General features: G+C 42.9%; 1 protein-coding gene across 2 annotated transcripts in view; it reads right to left on the bottom strand.

The window, feature by feature from the left end:
- Positions 1–16203, bottom strand: part of CEMIP2 (cell migration inducing hyaluronidase 2) — a 54082-nt gene extending 37879 nt beyond the window's left edge. The window contains exons 1-2 of one of the 2 annotated variants that reach the window (XM_076362112.1): positions 16183–16203; positions 2558–2894 (exon numbers count right to left, since the gene is read on the bottom strand). In XM_076362112.1, the coding sequence (XP_076218227.1) occupies positions 2558–2882 (325 nt within the window). In that variant the 5' untranslated portion in view covers positions 2883–2894; positions 16183–16203. Of the gene's footprint in view, positions 1–2557; positions 2895–15065; positions 15120–16182 lie in introns of those variants that run through there. The other variant, XM_076362111.1, reaches the window with a different exon arrangement.
- Between the last annotated feature and the right edge of the window lie 3204 nt (positions 16204–19407).

The raw sequence follows: 19407 nt of genomic DNA, 5'->3' as shown, positions 1-19407 counted from the left end.
TGGAGCAAGGATATGAAATTTGGCAGGAGAAAAGGCAGGAAACAGTTCTCAAAATGTAGTTAAATAGTTCCTTTCTACCTGCTTAGCCACCAAGTCTGGAGTTTTTAAGGCCTCTGGGAAAAAGTTATCAGTGTTATATTATGCTCAGCAGAAGTTTATCACAGTTTGGCAGCTAAATTTTCTGAGGATCCTGTTTACCCTGGGCAAGCTCCAGCCGAGAGCTGCAAAGGCCAAGGAGAACTTTTCCCTGAAAACCTCCCCAGCTTGTCATCCTAACCCTGCAGCACAAGCCCCTGGAAATGGGGAAGGAAATTGCATTTCCAGTGCTCTCCCTGATCTCCAATGTTCAGGACTCCTTAGGAAAAAAGATGATGACAGGAAGATAAAAACAAGGAGAAAAAAAGAAACCAGCTGACAGGCAGGAACAGAAATACAGACAAGTATCATTTTTCCTCTGGGGAAGGTATGCCGGAGGTTTAGGATTTACACGCAATTACTACTAAGTCTCACATTCCCTCCACTGCCTTTTAAACAGCCATTAAAAGTACTGACAATATGGATTTCCAATTAGCCTTTAAGAAGAACACACCTAGCTGGAACGGGTGTCGTTGGCTGCAGTACCACATGTGCTAGGTTGGAGCTAGGCGTATTAACATTTCAACCTGTTGGGAAGCTTTTGGGGAGTTGCTGCAACAACAATGCTGTAAGATTAAAATTTCAGCCAGACTTTCCTTGGTGCCTGTAGGAGTTTCTCTTGTGTCAGGGTTTCCAAAGGATTCTATGGGTGCATGTTGTTTTTTTTTAAAGGATAATGCAGGGGAACTTCAGAAAGACACAATGCAACAATTAATGCTGAAAACTGGCCTGGACTTCTAGCAAGAAGCAGTGCAACATTGAAGGAAAGCAGTCACAACCTTAGGTTACTCCTTAGCCCTTACTTAAGTCATTACCGTAGACAAAAAGCAGCCCATCTACTAAATCACAGCAACTCCTCCTGCGACATCTTCAGTATCCGCGGTGATCCAACCACCACGTGCTGACCATGCATTCAGTGCAAAAAATCTGCACAACTCTATGCCTCTGGAATGAGCTACTGAGGATGAACCAAAACCATTCCAAAACCACTTACCTTTTTTAAAAAGGCAAGCCACCTCCTTCACACTATCAGCTTTTAAAGCATAAAGGGACTATTATTTTATGTATCCCACAGCACACAATAACAACCCCACTTCTAGTAAAACCATCATCAAAATCTACAACTTTTAGTTAATTAAAAGTTAAAGTCTTGGTATCAAAGCAGAGAGGTTCCCCCTGCCACCACCACCCCCCCACACCCCCCCACCAAAGTACTTCTCAGCGTCAACGGGCTAAGTCACCCTTCAGCCTTCTCTTGAGCTTGGCTGTAACTGAAGTACTTACTACAGATGTGTACCCCTGTTACCAGTGATCTGAATCACAACATAGCCATAACTTTCCATTTACTACTCCCGCAGGTTTTTTTTGTTTTCCTTCATAATTATTAGGAAAACTCAGTAACTTCACCCAAGAAAAGATCTTGGCAAGCCACCACCAAGACCGCTCCGGTTAGATTTGTGCATTCATTTTGTACTGTCATCTGAAATCATCAATTGATTATCAAATTTGTTCAGCCTGTGTTACACTGACTTTGGAAACTGAATTTTTTGAGTTACTATGCGAAAAGCCACAGAGAAGTCTAAGTCTGTTGCGTTACAATAGCCAACTGTTTGAATTCAAAACCTGTTTAACTTTTAGAAACTTAAAAAGAGAACTTAGAAACTTTAGAGACTTCTGCATTAAAAAAAAAAAAAGAAAAAACCAACCAAACAAAAAAAAACAACCCATGCTCCAAACTATACTATCAACCTTTAGCAACTGCACCTCATCGCAACTCCTAGCAGTATTTGACCAGAGGGATCTATACTTAGTGATCAGTGGTTAATCACATCACCTGTTCATGTTTTATAACCACTGACACATTTGGGAGGTTTTCCAAATTCCATGAAAGCTGCCCAGTTTTCTAAGATGAGCTGAAAAAAAAAAATCAAGGCTAATAGATCAAAAAGGTCCCTGCCCAATTTGTGTATAAACAAAGCAAACGCATACTGTTGGTATAGATTCTCACGGATTTTTAAATGTTTTTACTTGAACACTCTTTTACTATCTTCCCCAGTTACTGCTTAAACAGACAGGATTTCATTTTGTCTACAATTTGTGAACATATCAGACAGCTTCTTCTGCTGACAAAAATAATTACACTTACACGACATTCATGCTTCTTTCCCCCTCACCAGTAGTCTTTATTTACTGCTATGCCTTTTTCCTTCATGTAAGTAAATCAAATCATTCACAGTAAAAACATATACAAATGACACTGATAACAGAAAAAGCCCCCAAACACTGCTTCCCTCCATGTTAAAATTGCAGTAAGCATCCTATTTTTGCATTTAACTTTTAACACTAATCCTGATGCTGAATTATTGAATTATGTTCACAGGGACTGTAACTTCTAGGATGATTTCGTTTGCAAAAAACTTACCATCTGGAGCATATTTTGAAGCTATTCCCAAAAAAATCCCCAGTGCAACAAAAAGTGAAAGGCTAGAAATGGCAAAGCAAATGAGAGTATTTTTATGCCTGTTGGCTTCTGCCTGGCGGCGGTGCTGATCCACTGGTAAGGACGGGAGTCTTGTCCGGGCTTCTTGTCTTGCAGAGGTAAATTCGGCTGCAGCATGGCTCTGCGAAGGCGGCGGGGGACGGAGAGGGGCAATTCTCCCCGGGACGTACCCCGAAGACCTGTGACTGCTCCCGTTCTGAGGCCGGAGGAAAGCAGGGGAGCTCCCCCTGGCATCAGTGTCTTGCATGTTATAAAGTCACTGGAACATGCACACACACACAGAGGGGAAAAAAATAAGAGACAGGCTTTCAGAATACAGAGTACAATACATAAAAGAAAAAAAAACAAACAAAAAAGCAATTTTAAGCCACATGCCTTCTTAAGAAGAACAGCCACTGAAACTGTGGCTACTTACAAAGTGCCAGTCCCTCAGTTGCTACCCGTCATTTGCCATGGTGTAACAGCTTGAAACAACAGTATATATGTCTTCAACAAAATTAAACTCAAAAGCATCTGGTATGGGAACACAGTACAGCACAGACCATTTCTTTGTAGTTCCACTAGGTATTTTTCACAGGGTGTTTTCACAGTTAACTTGTATTATGCGATTAAGAAACAAGCTGAACAATGAGAAAGCTAGCAACCCCTTCTTCCCCACAGTTATGCAAAGAATGCCTAAATGTATTTCTTCTGCACGCAGAAGCTGAACAAACTCCTCATTGTTTTCCTGTATGGAAAAGAAGCTGAAAGAGACAAGCCTTCCTTCCACACTGGAAGCAGTAAAAAGCATTTAAATTTAATACATAAAATACCAAACACAATTTTATTTATATTCGTGCTGATACAACTTAGTCAGCACTTTTAATTAGCTGAGGCATACAGAGCCTGCAAACCCTTAATTTACTCACAGCGGGATTCGGTTGCTAGCAAAGGTACATCAGGAATGGTCCTGCAAGAAAGTCATCTGCATCTCGTTCAGCAAAGCTCGTGGTTTTTCTTGTTGCTGAGATGCCTGGGTTTGGACACAAAGCCTGGAAGCAACATGACTGCTCCAGATCTCGGTACCTATCACCCAGAAGTGAGTGCTACTTTTATTTCAGTTACTAGTATTGTTTCCATCTTTTTCTGAAGCAACCAATGAGGAAAGCCTACCAAAAACACCACTGCCTGGCCCATCCTCACCAGCAGTTCTGACCTACCACGCTTTTCTGGTTTGCTTTAAGAGACACAAAACTGCATTTGACTGTCTTCTCAGGCTTTCTGGTCAACCGTGTGGTATAGTATGGAGTATTCACAAAGCTGTCATGATTTTTTTATTTTTAACATTTGTTAGTGATGGGATTTTTTGAGAAGGCTGCTCAAGTTTCAGTTAACTGAAACCGAACTTTCTAAACTAAATCCTGAAGGGGATTTAGGCATAAGTCATGGGTATTAAATAGCAAAATGAATTATGAAAACAAAAACTACCAATAACGGAAGAGCATAAAGATCCTCTTTCTCTTCCATTAACAAAGGGAAGTCTGAGCTATACTCTGAAGTGCCAGGCACGCTGATGAAGGAGAAACGTGACAACTGTAATCTTATTCTGAGAAGTAGCGAAGGAGCCTTTTGTCTCACATGCTGGAAAATCTGATACTTCACTGTTTCAAGGCAAAAGAGTTGTTATTATTGAACAGGCTGGATTACCCTTTCATGGGAGACAATGCATCTCCAGATGTACACACAATGACAATAAAGGCACTGAAACATTAACTGGAGCAGCCATCCCAGAGTGCAAAAATTATGCCAAGTCTTCCAGCAGTGTTTCCCGCACCTGTTCGTTGTAGCAAATTGATTTTCACCATTCTCCTTTCTGTTCTTTGAGAAACTATTTCCCAAACCTAATCCTCTGCTCTCAAACTTAACTGCCCAATGTGTTATGAGCACTGTGGAACAGCTTGCTTTCACCACATGTGCTTTTACACTCAGCTAGTCATCTTTCAGCAGTGAAAACTCAATCATTTCTATGTTTTAGAAGTGGTGTTAAAAGCTGAGTAGAGAAGGAGCTTTTCAACTAATTCAAAGGCAGTATTTATGTCTAGCTGAAACAAATATTGAAGTATCTTTTTGATTAAAAATTTAAAGAAGCCTGATCCAGCATTGAGATTTTTTTTATGGTTTGGACCCCCAACTCCTTAAAACTTGGTTAAAAAGTTTTTAGATATGGCATTTATCTGTCACACTGACAAAATGACTACAGAGTGTTCATTATAATGTGATACAAAGAGTTAACAAGTTTGTTAATTGCTCAGCTATATCAACTAAATCCAGAATGGTTATGCAAAACTTAACCTACTTTTACAAAGTAATTTTACCACAATTTTGCCTACTAAGGCCTCTTAAGGTACTGCTAGCCCTTTAAAGAAAAAAGTCATTCATTACAACAGATATCGAAAACACTTGTGTCGTATTTCAAGCATATTTTGTTTTCTACAAAGCATTCTGCCTTGTTTGCAAGCCTCATTTTGCAAACTGTAAAAGTTTTCCAACTATACCACTTAAGTGCAAACACAGGTCACCCCAAGGACAGGTGGAAAAGAGACTGCAGAATCAGTGTCTTACCATTACGAAATAAAAATAATGAAACAAAGCCCTAAGGAGATACTTAGCACAATCAAAATATATATAGTTTTCCATTACAACAAGAGTCACCATCTCAACGCTTCCTTCCCTCTTCCTGTGTTATTTGAAATTCTCTAGCTGAAAGAAGGATCTTTTCTATCCTGTAGAGCAGCTACTGACTTTTCTTTAAAATTAAGACACGTTGATAATCTGATTCAAATTATTGACTTGTTTACTTCCACTCTGTGGAAGTCTTCAGATAGCACCACAAAAATGCAAGTGTAGTAATTGGCTATATGGCCAGTTATGCCTTAGAGAGTAAGGTTATTTGGTTGCACAAATACAGGTTGAGTAAAATGCAGGGGGCGAAATCTGTTTGAACTGTTTAAATACCACATTTCCTTGCAAGTTCCCATGCACCTGAATTTTTCCGTGTAACACTTTCTTTCTCCACCCAAGGTTTACCATTTCCGTTTGACCTGTGCCTATGCTGCGTTCCTTTTTAAAAAAAAAAAAAAGGGCAAAAAAATGTTGCACTCAAAGGCCCCAGGAAACCATTTGCAATTAAAAACAGCAGAGAGGACTGGCTCCTGTCACCAGGATCTCCTAAACCCACAGAAGGAGGAAGTCTCCTAAAGGAGCTCATGATCTGGGCATCTCCTCCTGATGCTGCAGTCCTAGACAAGAATACTACCACTTTTACAATTGTACTGTAGTATACAGAGAGATGCAGTATTTTACTTTGCAGCTTGCTTCAGAATGATTTCAGTAAAAGTCAAGTTCTTGCACAATAAAAAACCGATTACCTTACCTAACAGCGTTATACAGAATTCAGTATATACAAATCTGTTATTTGCCATGCCATTCAGGCAGGCTGCTATCTCAGTATTCCCAAACTTCCTGAAGTGGCCCTTCAGCCTTCAACAGGCTGAATATGCAATATTTTCAAATCCATTATTCACCACAGCTTTTAGTCAGGGCCACACGTAAGGATGTGCTTCCAGTTCACCAGTACCAGGGAAGCTTCCAACGCATGGATTCGGCTAGAGCACCTCAGATGTTTCAGCCCACTATGTACTCGTTACCACGCATCTGCTGGAAGGCTACACTATTTGCATGTCACTTTTGCAAGAGTAGTGCTACTCCATACAATCCAGATTTCTTCTTGAGCGCTCCTTCCCACAACATAAGCAAGCAAGCAAGCACGCACTTCTTATACTCATGACATCAGCCCACTCAGCTTAAACCACCTTAAAAAAAAAAAGGAAAGTTTATTTTGCACAGCATCTAAGTAAAAACGCTGATTACCTGCAAGTCTGGCTCTGCCAACAGAGCATCTGAGCTGTGTGGATAGCAAACCCCAGCAGGCAGACAGCAGTGAGCCACTGAACAAGCTGCAACACCTCCAGTCTCCTCATGTATTCCTTCTCCACTTTTAACTTGTGCCACTACTACACACTCATACAAGCCCACATTGTTCCACACTGGCAGAAACTAGAAACACATGCACTGTACAACCAAGGGATAACATCTGAACCTCCCGAGACATGAGCGTGCGCTCAGAAGCAAGCGGCATGCTTATCTGTTACGTGGTTTGGGGCTGGTTTCCTGGAAAGGAATCCGAGTCTTTCACAAGGTAATTCAAAATATCACCTGACAGCACCCAAAACGTGAGAAATATACCAAGATATTTCATGCTTTTCTGCTGTCAAATGCTTAGTGTAACAGAACATGTCAAACACTAGAAAACTCCTGCACCCTTGCACCTTCTCAAAACTTTGTAAACAAAGTACGCTTACTTCCATACAGTGCAAAGAAATTAATGCTTCCCTTAAAGTATATTTTAAGGATGCATAGTTCACAGGTCTTAACAATAAAACAAAAGAGAAGCTAGAAGTAACCCCACTTCTGTTGCTCTGGGTTATCAAACACCACCAGCTGTAGTGCTGTCCTATTACCACACTGTTTAATCTCAGAGTATATAATTGCCATTAAGGAAAAGACTGAGGAAGGGTTGGGGAAAGCAACATGCATCAAGAAAAATATTTCCCCATGCAATACAGCGCCACATTGGTTACTGCTGCTTTCTTGGCACTGGCAGTTGTCTGGTATGAGCTCAAAGGGCAGTGAGAAACCCAAGAGAAGGGAAAGGGACAAGAAGTCAGTATTAAAAAGCTCCCACGTAGCTACAATTACTGAACAGAAAGTGGTGTAAAGCAAACTCCTGAAGTATGACATGCACACCTTTACAAGCCTCCAAGCTGGTCAACTACAATGGAGATACGAATTTTAGGACAATGTTTCAAGTGCCTTAGAAGTCCTCAGTTCAACAAATGTTAACCTCACCATTACGAAAATTAATGGTTCCCAGTAGACACATGCTTTCCTACCTGGTTCCGCATTTTCTTCCTCTGCCTTGTTTTGGAAATTATACCTATTCACTACGATAATAGACAGCATGTTTGTAGGATCCTACTTTTCCACCCACGTGTGCAAAAGCTGGAAAGAACATATGTGCACAGTAAAACACATTAACACAGTTAAGTAACTGTTGGAAATCACAACAATGTTTATAACAGCCTGAAAAATCCCAGGTGACTTAAAAAAGTGTAAAAACTCTAGACCTCTTCTATCACATACGCTGTTTGCTGCATGCCACCACTGAGTTTTCTCCCGTGACCAGCAGTTTCAGAAGAAAATTAGAGACAAACAGCAACAGTCAGTGAGAAACAGAGATACAAACATGGTAAGGATTATAAAACTTTGTCCAAAATAAGTTATATCGCAACAGATTTTCTGAATTTTCTGTGTAGCAACTATTAATTTTTACTGAATTTTTTGGCACACAGAAAATGCACAAAATTGCATGATATGCAACCACTGGAAACTACTCAAGCTGAGGACCACATTTCCTAAAAGAAGTCTTCCTAAAGTACCACAGATCAAGCAACAGAAGTGCAAGCATGCATAATATTTACAGTATAAGATGAGGTCTGTAGATAGAAGCAATGTTCATCAGCTGGTCTAATGAAATCTTTTGAGCACACAAGTCTCTCTGCAGGTCAGAAGCAAACTTCAAACCTATATACAAGTAGGGAAAGTTTAATTACATATGTTTAGGTGATGTGCAACACAATTTGGTTATTATCTACGGATTAGAAAGGATCCTGGGGCGGGGGGGAGAGGATGGTGAGAAGATTGCTCCCCAAGAGAAGGAGACAGGTAATTTGTAGCCTGTGGAATGTCAGTTTGTCTGTGGGAGCAAGTACAAAATTACAGCACGTCAAGGAAAAACAACTCTCGGGTTCATGGCTTACAGCATCAGGAGAGCCATGAATTTAGTTTCTAGCCTCTTCTGAAAGTGTTTGGTAGCTCTCCATTAAGGATGAGGCTGAAAGATCAGAGGCAAAGTGGGATTTTGTACAAGAAAAATGGTTCCCCTTTCCAGTGAGAACTGGGCTTTTGTCCTTCACCCACAGTTTGTGTGAAAGAGCTCTGCAGCAGTCACTTGGTTTCACCTACATAATTGTCAGGAAATCATTTGATGCAGCAGATGAAATATATGAACTTTCTGAAAAGTTAGATACAAAATTTAGGGGGTTTTGTGGTTCTTCTACAGAGATGTGTCTTGCTGCAGGGACGTGTTGGTCTTTTCCAATTCCTGGACACCAAATGTTATCCTGCAAGCATTCAAGTGTTCCTAACTGACCTCAAGACACTGCTATTTTCAGTCTGCTCTAATATGTTTGTACCACCTTCAGGTCTTGCCCACTGAAACAAAGAAACATAAGACAGAAGCCACAGCATCAAACTATGGTCTGTGTATCTAAAATGATGCTTGACACTTCCAGTGACTTCAATTTTTTTTCGCCTTGTTTCTTTTTGACACAGTTATTCTTTATAAATCACTTACAAATTGGGGAATTCTATTCTGTTTTTCATTCATTGTTAAAACAATAGCATGTTCTGCTGGAGGAAATTATTCAGAAACCATTTGTTTCTTTGTATACAAGTAAATCAACCAATGACTTAAATACAGAGGATCCAAGAGAGCACACCAGGAGATACAGCACATGTGCTGAAATAGGCAACGTGAATGGAATAATTTTTACTGTTTCTCTCATTTTCAAAAATTAAAGATTTAATAACTTGCATAAGAGATCAAGAGTGGAAACTTGCATTTTAATCACGCATTTGCCATTAGCTTGCTGCGTGAGTCACAGCTTATTTGGGCCCCAAGCCTGTAACATGAGAAAAAAAGCGGTCACTAGCCTCACAGGGACATTGTGAGGGTTAGTTTACAGAACACTTTGGTCTCCCTCAGTTCAGCAATGCATCTGAGTACAAGCCTACTTTTGAGCAAATAAATAGCTCTGTTTAAGTCAACAGCTTCCACGTGAAAGTAACGTATTTGCAGCATTCACCTTAGAAAACGTGAAGATGATGGTAGGGAAAAAGCCTAAAAACAGGAAAAAAAAAATTTAAACTACTTCTCATATTGACTATAAGAAGTAGTGGTATCTACAGATATCTGCAGTCTCTAGAAGAACACAAATCCCATCCAAAACAGCTACAGTTTAGGACTTCAGTGCAGAAAAATTTTCTATGTAAAGGTAATACACTTCAGAGAAGTGAAGTCCAGTTCTGGCACTACCTTGAATCACTGATGAAACAGAGCTGTGGCCTGCAGCCCATTCAAGAGGAGGAAGGTGAGATGAGATACCTGTTTTCTTCTTATTAAATTAGAAAAGCTCTCAAATAGATTGTAAGCATATATGACAGTACGGAATATAACAGGCAGTGAGGAAAAGAGTCAAATCCCATATTTAACTTTGGTCAATAGACATAAGCATAAATACTCCAAGAAACTCCTCGGTGTGTTGATAGAATCACTTAATCAGTGGGTTGTCATGTTTAAATTATATTTAAGACGTGAATTAGTAGCATAACATGCTCTCTTCCATATCAGTGTATGCATTTCTTTCCTCTTCATCCTGGTTCTTTGTACTTATCCTGGTTTTCTTCTCAGGTAAAGCTCTCAACTTCTTACAATTTTTTTGCAGTCCAACTTAAATTTCAGTAAAAGATATGCCACCCCTTATTCTGCTTACTTGAAGGATTTTCTCTGCAGTTTTTAATTGTGTATCAGCCACAAAGAAAACAATGCTGCTTGAGAAGCTGAATTGCTGTATCTGCACACCCACATTCTTTTAGAGTTGTCTTGCATTTGTATGAGCCAAGTTAAATGAGTTTGCATTAAAAAAAAATTAAGCTAAGAGCTCCAAGTCACATCCACTGAACAAACAGTTGTGAAATCAGCACCTCTTAGCTGTTTGAACCCCCAAAGGATTCTTCATCCTGGAGAAGGATGACTACGAGAGAGGATGTATGTCACAGGTCCATACAGTCAAAGGTAGCACTGAGAGTGCAAATGACTGTTCATGTCTCTTCCAAGGGGGGGGGGGGGGGGGGGAAAGCAGACATAAAGAGGTTTCTGAACCTGACTCAGTATTGGATGCTATGGACTTCAAGAATTTACATAGGTTCAAAGAGCAATAAGGTTGCAGAAGAGAAGTCAGTTGAGGATTGTTGCATAAATAATACTGCCTAGAGCTTAGGAAGTCCTTGAACAGTAAGCTGTTGGAGGCTGGAAGCAGTAGTATCATTATGTAGTATCTTTAACAGACATCTATTACTCATCACTGTCAGACATCGGGTAATTGTCTGGATGGACACTTTGTCTGATATAATGTGGCCATTCTTCCACTATGCTTTAAGATCTCATTTAACTGTCTTCCTCCGTCCCCGCTTTTCCAAAAATCACCTCCTCCTAAAAAGGCCAAATCCCCCCTCAGCTCAGCCACTGCAATTGTCTGTTGACATTATCAGCACAAAATACACCTTTACCTGATGCCTTAAATTAATGTGCCAGATGGACATACGGTAGCTGAAACACAAGAACAGTTTTCTTTTTGCTGTAGGAACGGTGGCCTCCAGCAGAAGGGCAGGGCACATACCAGCTAAATCTGTGAGAGCACAAAGCCTTAAAAGTAACAGTCTTGTGAAAAGAGTTTCTACAGCTAAGCTAACAGAGGATAACTTGACTGTAGGTCTGAATACCAACATCCTCTATGGGTCTAAGGTATCACAGGAGCCACAGAACTACGCAAGTCAAGAGCCTGGTGAGTAACATACAGTGATTTAACTTACACGACATAAAACTCTTGTACAATTTTAGAAAAGAAGAAACATTTTCCATAATTTCCCTTTTATATCTATCACAAACAGCGTATTTGGGATATCTCAAAACAGAAGCAAGTCTTCAAAAAGCAAAACAAAGCTTTCTAATCCACCATTAAGTACGCACTCTGCTGAGCTGGTGGCCGCATTCGTATTTTGGATTACTGTGGTAAATTCCTTTCTAGGAAACTCCAAGAACTTTGCACCCAACAGCCAAGCCCTGCAATATCCTTCCAGGTATAGCTAGTCATTTTGCATGACTGCACTATTCTTCCCCGCCCTTCTTAATCCCATGCACCAAAAAGATAGAAGAGCTACTAGTACATTCCCTTTTGTTAACGTACTTCACAACAAAGGAATAAAAACAGTTACAAGTTCTAACGTATGCATTCTTTAATGTCTTCAGTATTTCCTTTCCATATTGGCAAATACATCACTTTTTTCCCCTCACATCTTTCTTCAAGGTATATAGTTTTCTAGTCCCTCTCCATTTCCTTTCTCAGTATTACTATTCCAAGAAAATATTTCTGTGGATTTCTACACCCGTATCTACAAACAATTCATTCCCATTTGTCTTGCCAAAAACATCTCCATTAAATCAGCAGTGAAATCCTTTTTAGTAAAAATAAGCTGAGAATGGATCAAGTCTAATCATGATTTGATTCGAGACAAGAAACTGTAATTTACAATACAGATTTTAATCACATTTTGATGTATAGTTTAGCTGATTTTATAGAACTGCCTTGCTAATGCAAAGGATGAACTTTACCAACGTACTTCAGACTATGCTCCTATCATACAATTTTTTAATATACAGGAAGTGAGATTTACTAGATGATAATTTTCCCACTAATTTTTGTCAGCATTTTTTAAATCATTGGTGCAAGCATGCAGAAGGTGAAGAACAGAGTTGCCACAAGCACTGTGGGACAAGCTTCCTTGCAGAGATGCATGATGTGGCCCATCAGCTGAGGAGCTCTTTTAGCTGTGGGGCAGGGGTAGCAGGGGTGTACCTCTACAGCTGTGGAGGCTGTAGCATCAGCCCCCAGCAAACCCTACGGAACAGCTTCCCCCTCCTCCCCAGCTCCCCCCCCATCTCCAGTGCAAGGCAGAACAAAGAGGAGGTGGAGCTCTGATCCCAGCATAGAGGGTGGTCAGTGCCTTCCCAGGGGTAAAGAAGCAAAGGGCTACCTCATACTCAGCAGGCAAGATGAACATAACTGAGTCACTGAATAACATCCTTGACATTTCTAATACCCGTCTTTCCTTCCTCACGTGGAGGAAAAATAACAACCTGCAGAACATCGCTCATTTTCTGCAAACAAGACTTCCACACCAAGAAGCTGAATCGACTTACTTCAATATGCACAAAAATAGTATGCTAAAACTGTTTATTAAAGATTTTTCTGCAATGTGCTGGACACATGATAAAGGAAGTTAATGACTGTGCTTGGTATTAAAAGCAAATTAATAAAATATCTGTAATTAAAGAACATTTCTAGTCCGGATTGTCCAAGGTATGTAGGCATCTCCTTGCAGCTTTGGTGATAAGAATGTTGTTTTCTAGTATTTAAATCAGACTGAGAAGCACCTGTCCCACTGCACCCTATCATTACTCAAGGAAATAAAACCTCCTAGCCTCCTTTCAAGTACAAGCTATTCAAGTATGTATCAACTGAGATTTTTTAAAAAATTTTAAAAAAAAGAAATCAAGCTGTAAAATCACCGAGGAAGCCCCACAGTTTGTTCTTCAAGCTTCTAGGATTAGTAGATCTCCTTGTGCTGTACCTATGGTTATATTCATGCCTTAGAGGAAAAACAACCTTTTTGTTCCCCTGCCCCATCCCCTGGTTTGTCAACTTGGAAGAAATGTGAACTCTTCCAGTCATGGGACCAGTTACAGCTGGGAAACCTTTGGTGGATTTTACAGGTCCTTCTGAAAACAACAGTTTTTCCACACAGGGGTCACCATCCTCTACTGCTTAGTGTCTCCACCAATTAGCAACAAGTCTGATGAACAGGTTAAAAGCATCCAGCCAACCCTCACCACCACTTTCCCCACAAAATATTGCGGGGCTAAAGTATTAATATTCATAATTAAAAATCCCTACAGTCCACCACTGAAAAAATATCTATCCACATCTCAAGACAGCACGCGCCACAGCTACTGTTCAGATCAGATGCTAAATTTCAGAAGACACTTCTGCAATCTCACTTGAGCAAGGACCTCACAGCAGTCCTCTTGTCTCCCCCCCTTTTCTTCTTTTTCTTCCTGAATCCCCTTGTAGCTGGGGGCATTACTTGTGCTTTACATAAAACTGTTATTCTTCTGGACACTTAGCCTAGCTCGAGCCCCTGGCACACACCCTGCTGGGTGCTGCATTAGTAGGGAGAGAGCAAGAGGAGCAGGCCCAACAAACTTGATCTGGCAGAAGATTTCACATTCGTGCAGGCAGTGCGCAGGATCCATGTAGACAAAGCACCTCCGAGAGCTACAGACTCCTAAGAACAAAGATGAACCTCCCCTCCTCCCTACTGCTACCCATGGGCCACTTCACATCAGTGATGTTGATAAGCTGTTACAAACCTTTTTCTGTGATTCATCAAAACTTGACTGATGCCACCCAAAAATTTGAAGTACTGCTCTATCTTCCTTATTGCATTGTCTTTGTCAAGCCCCAGGCACTATTTCGCTTTTATAACTGCTCAGGAATATAAAATCTCTTCCCTTGTAAAGAATCCGTGCCGCTAATTCACTTTTAAAATATAAACAAGGACAGTATCTTCAGCACACACCCCTCATCTCAGCTGTGATGTAGCACAAATATAGTGCATTCATCACCGCACACCTTCTTTTATTAGAAGCGTTGAGATACACAACTCCCGCTCTGTTTTTTCCATGCCTCCGGGCAAGTAAAGCAGGCTGCTGGTTATCAGGCACAGGAAAGGCAATACATAACAACCCAGGCACTCGAGGATGCCTCTCAGGACAGGTCCTAGCGGAGTTACTGCCGGGGAAATGGTCTGAGCCTAGCCTTGCTCCCCAGCGTGATTCCGGGAGCGTCTGACCGGCAGCGCTCACAAAAGCGATGAAACCCTGCCGACGCACCCCCCGCCGCGGCACCTGCCATCAGACCCCGCGGAGGGGCGCGGAGCCCACACCTGCCGGCAAGGCGGGCGCCGGGGGCACACGCCGGGGGCACACGCCGCCTCCGCGCCCAGCGCCCCGGACAAGCTCGCACGGCCCCCGGGCGGAGCAGGAGGCAGCCGCGGCTGCGCTCGCCGCCGGCCGGCCCTCCCCGCCCCGCCGCCGGCTACCACCGCCCCCGCTCCCTCCTCTCCTCTCCTCTCCTCTCCTCTCCTCTCTTCTCTTCTCCCCTCCCTCCTTCTCTCCCCTCCCGCCGGCCCCGGGAACAAAAGAGGCCGGTGCCGCAGCGGCCGGCCGGGCAGCCGCGGCAGGCCGGCCCGCGCCCCGGCGGCTCGCCCGCGCCGGCAGGCCCGTCCCGTCCCGTCCCGCCCCGCCCCGCCGCAGCGCCCCGCCGCTCCCCGTCCCCGCCGCCGTCCCCGTCCCTGCCGGGCGCGCACTCACCTGGGCCCGGCGCGGCGCGGCGGCGCGCTCAGGGCGGCGGCATGGCGCTCCCCGCCCCGGACACGGCGGGAGGCCGCCCGGCTGCTCGCCACCTCCCGCCGCTCTCCGCCCCGGCTGCCGCCCTTACGCAATTGGCAGCGGCCGCAGCCTCCCCGGGGCGACGATCCCCGGCCCCGAAAGGAGGCGGCTGCGCCCCGCCGCCGCGGCCCGCCTCCCACCGCCCCCCGCCCCCGCGCCGGGGGAGGAGCGGGGCCGCCCCTCGCCGCGCCGCCCGCCCCTCGCACCGCCCCGGGACCGCCCTCCCCGCTCCGCGCTCCGCCCGGCGCCGCGCTGCCCGGCCCGGCCCGGCCCGGCCCTGCCCGCGGGAGCGGCGGCGCCCCCCGGCCCGGCCCGGCCCGGCCGTGGCGGTGGCGGTGCCCGACCATCCCCGGCCCGGCGGGACTGCGGCAGCCCCGGCCCTCCCACCCGCTGGGAAGGGGCCGGGTGCCGCCTCCAGCAGCAGCCGGGGCTGGGGGGCGGGAGCAGGCACGGGAGCACTTTGCACCCCCGCCCTGACCCATGGCTCTCCTCCGGCGGCGTGGAAAAAAACTAAATTACAGCCGGAATGCCAAACACGGCGTCAGATGCCCATGTCCGACTAAAAAAACCTAAATCCACAATGTAAGCGCACAGGTGCCAGGGGAGGACCTTTTATAGGGTCCCCGTCGTACGAGAGCAGGTAAAGAAGCAGGGAGAGAGCGAGGGGAGACACAACGTGCTGTCTCCGTAGCGACAGCGGGGGGAGACACGCGGCGTAAACCAGAGGCAGCGCTAGTAAAAAGCAGAAAGGTCCGAGGCGGTTGTCATTACATGTATGCTTACTGGGCTGAAAGAGAATAAAGTTACTTACAAGAGTCGTAGCCCGGGCAGTCTCTGACCTGGGAAAAGAGCTGGCTGGAAAACCTGATTCCGCTTTCTGGGAATTTATTTTTTTTTCAAAAAGTCTGATTTGAAGTAAAATCAAACTAAACCCAAAAATGTTCTGAATTTCAAGGAACCAGTGCCTGCAGCTGTTCCACAGCAAAGAACGTCCATCTGGTTTAGAAACTCAGAGGGACTGTGAAGCTCCAGGACTTACCTTTGCTGGGGACCCAGAGCTCCAGGGCACCTCAGCCTCCCAGGCTGTCGGCTTTGATGTAGATCTGACAACTGGCTCCTCTTAAGTTTGGGACCTCCCACCGTTTCCAGTGCACCGAGGTTGGGCCAAACTCATTACAAATCAAAAAAAAAAAAAAAAAGCAAAAAAAAAAAAAAGCGCCCTGGTCAGATTCGAGATGCTTTCAGTGAAATGGTTCGGGAAATACAGCCAGCGTTTTCCAACATAATTATTTCCTTGGGAAAATTCCAGACAGCTGGAAACGAAGTGGTAACTCATTTATATTCCTATAAACGCTGCCCCACGTAACTTTAGTTCTAGCGATTTCTTCTTTGTTTACCAGTAAGCATAGCCTGTGTTTGCTTACAGCATATGGAGACATCTAGTGACTAAATAATAAACTGCAAATCAACTTCAATTGGTCTGAAATCTTGGCGATTATATACTAGGATCCTTCGCTTGCAATGTTTCACTAGGACTGCAGCATTCAGGGTGGTACAACTGCAAACCACCGCACCGCAAAATAGCAGTTGCCGTACGCAGGGACCGCGATGGAATGAGCAGCTGCACTAACTCGAGCGGTGACTGTGACTGCAGCTCCACTGCACAGCTTGAGCTTCAGGCCATAGCTTTCAGGACTGAGGTTTAGAGCAATACTTGACTCAAGACAGAGATTTGTCTGTCTGTATAGACACAAAGGAGTTTGGGACAGTTCCTAACTTGCCCTTCTCACTAAACCACAGTGAAGGAAGCCCTTAGGTGTATGAGTAAGGCAGTTTCATCTTCACTTTGATCATGTCTCCATGTTTCTATTCCTCCTTTAGCTCAATTTTTTTTGAACGCCCGGGAGCACAATCCTTCTAACACGTGATTGTAAATCTTTGCCTCACTTCAACAAATGCATGTGCAAACTGAATATTTACGTTTGCCAATGACTTTGCTGAAATCAAAATGAAGGTAGTTTATCTTTGTTTAATGTGAAATTCAAACATATCAGCTGAAAAAAAAATGCCCAGTTTAAAAAAACAAAAATCAGCATGGCACTGGACATCCATTTTACACATGTAATATTATGTTTGTCCATGAAAGGCACGTGTCCAGTTATTAATTCAGTTGTCTATTTGGATGGGCAAATTGTGTTCATGTACAGTGAAACTGTAGCAAATAAGTAGTAGGTGTACTGGTTTTACTGCATGCACTCTTTTTAGTATGTATCTGACCTTCTGAAATTTGTTTTTTTAATATCAAAACATTCTTTCAGTTATCCTTCATCATATAATCCTGTATAAAAAAAAAAAATGCTGAATTATTCCTCAGGAATGCCAACTGTAACAAAATGTTCATGCAATTTAACTTGTGGAAATCCCTGTATTCCATAAATTATTTAGCGTTAAGCCTTTCTTCTCCTTTGAGAAATTATTTTCACTTAATGCAGTGCTTCCAGAAAAAATATCTGTAAAGGTGATTTTGCCAGATGGATATGTTTTCTGTTCTCATTAAATAATAGAACTAAACTCTTCAGATGTGTTATTATTCAAATGCTTTTGTTTTTCATTAACACAAAGCACTGCTTATCCACTGGGAAGATAGAAGTCGAGGAACAGAAAGTATTTACTTTTTATATACTTGCATACGGAATGAAGAAACACAGACTCCTGATCAACATTCCCAGCCGTAAGCCTGCAAAGAGCTCATTTCAGTGATACCTGGGTAGATGTTTGCTAATACTACTATATGGGGGCATGAAATAGAAATATTTCTACATACTTTAAGTAGTCTGAAGCTAAATATATTGCATTATATATGTATGTATGCATGTGTGTGTGTGTGTGTATTTTAGACAACACATACTTGTCCATCTTGGGCAAATCACAAGCACCTGTCAACTGTAAAAACACTAGATCTCTTATAGAATGGAATTATCACCCAACAGCTATAATATTTTAAAGTGATGGATACATTTGAATAAAACAATCCCTAAACGCTGTAAATATGCAAAAGGTTGGACTTTGAGGTTACCTGAGTATTTGAAATCTCTGTATCAAACCCAAATGGCACACTAAAGCATTATATCTCCACCTGGTATGATTTCTTTTGTCATACTGCTTTGGGTTTAAGCAGACAAAACCTTGGCGAAGTGTATAACCCAAAGCTTAAAAATACCAAAAGACAGACTTGAAAGAGGTCATTGATGCAGTCACTATGGTCTGATGATTTCAAAATAAGCGAGAAGGAAGGCAACTTTTGTCCTTCTGAACAAAAAGAGGTACTAGCGGGGACAGTGGTAAGTATATCTAGTTACTAGTTAAAATTATGTCCTAGTCTCTGAATTCCCATCCAGATTCTTGCGATTTAGAAAATCTCACTGTTGGCTTATTGAGATAAGAGAGCAAACATACATATTTCTTTCCTTATTTAAGCCTTTCTGGCATATGCCCCAGGTACTCTGTGGTAATACCTTTTCCATATAGTAGCTGTGTTTTAAATTATCTTACTAAACACATGGATTTTTAATTACCTCTCTGGGAGTCTAACACATCGGGTGGCAAAAAAAAGTTAAATTCCTGAAATAATACAAAGGCTGCCTCAGCTGGGGTGCGGTTTGCTCTTGGTAAAAGCCTGTTCCTACTTTGACACACTATGCTTCAACCGAAGTTAACAGCAGTTAACAAAATATAGCAACAGTTTAAGGGAGAAGACAAGAGTTTAAAATGCATACTGGGGGAATGTAGAGATAATTTGTAACCAGGTTTTAGTAGGGAACAGTTTTAGTGTACCGCCTGGCCTTGCCCATTGAAAGATCGTGCCTTCTTTATGCGTGCCAAAACAAACCCATATACAACTCATTTGCTTTTTACAGGGCTATGAGAAAGTGTGAAGAAAGTTTTCAGATAATTCATTTATTATTACTGAAATTAATAACATTAAAAGCAAACAACAAAAACCTGTGTTATGTGGCAAATACATTCACTCAGGTGTTCGGAAATCTGGGTTCAGCCCTTACCTACCTTACACAAAAAGTCTTTTAAATCAGTGACGATGACTCTCCCCCCCAGCAGTGGTGCTGACAGGAGACATGTGGCCTCAAGGCTGCAGTATCTGCTCTGGGTGCTTCAAGGTTTTCACCAACTTCCCTAAAGCTTCCCTTAATGACACGTTACCGAGTTCTGCCTAAATCCTTCCTTTTGTTTTCCTCCCTCACTTTGG

This window comes from Aptenodytes patagonicus, chromosome Z (genome assembly GCF_965638725.1).
Source record: "Aptenodytes patagonicus chromosome Z, bAptPat1.pri.cur, whole genome shotgun sequence".
In the NCBI taxonomy this organism is placed as follows: Eukaryota; Metazoa; Chordata; class Aves; order Sphenisciformes; family Spheniscidae; genus Aptenodytes; species Aptenodytes patagonicus.
The sequence above is the reverse complement of the archived record's forward strand: the minus strand, read 5'-3'. Positions and strand labels throughout refer to the sequence as shown.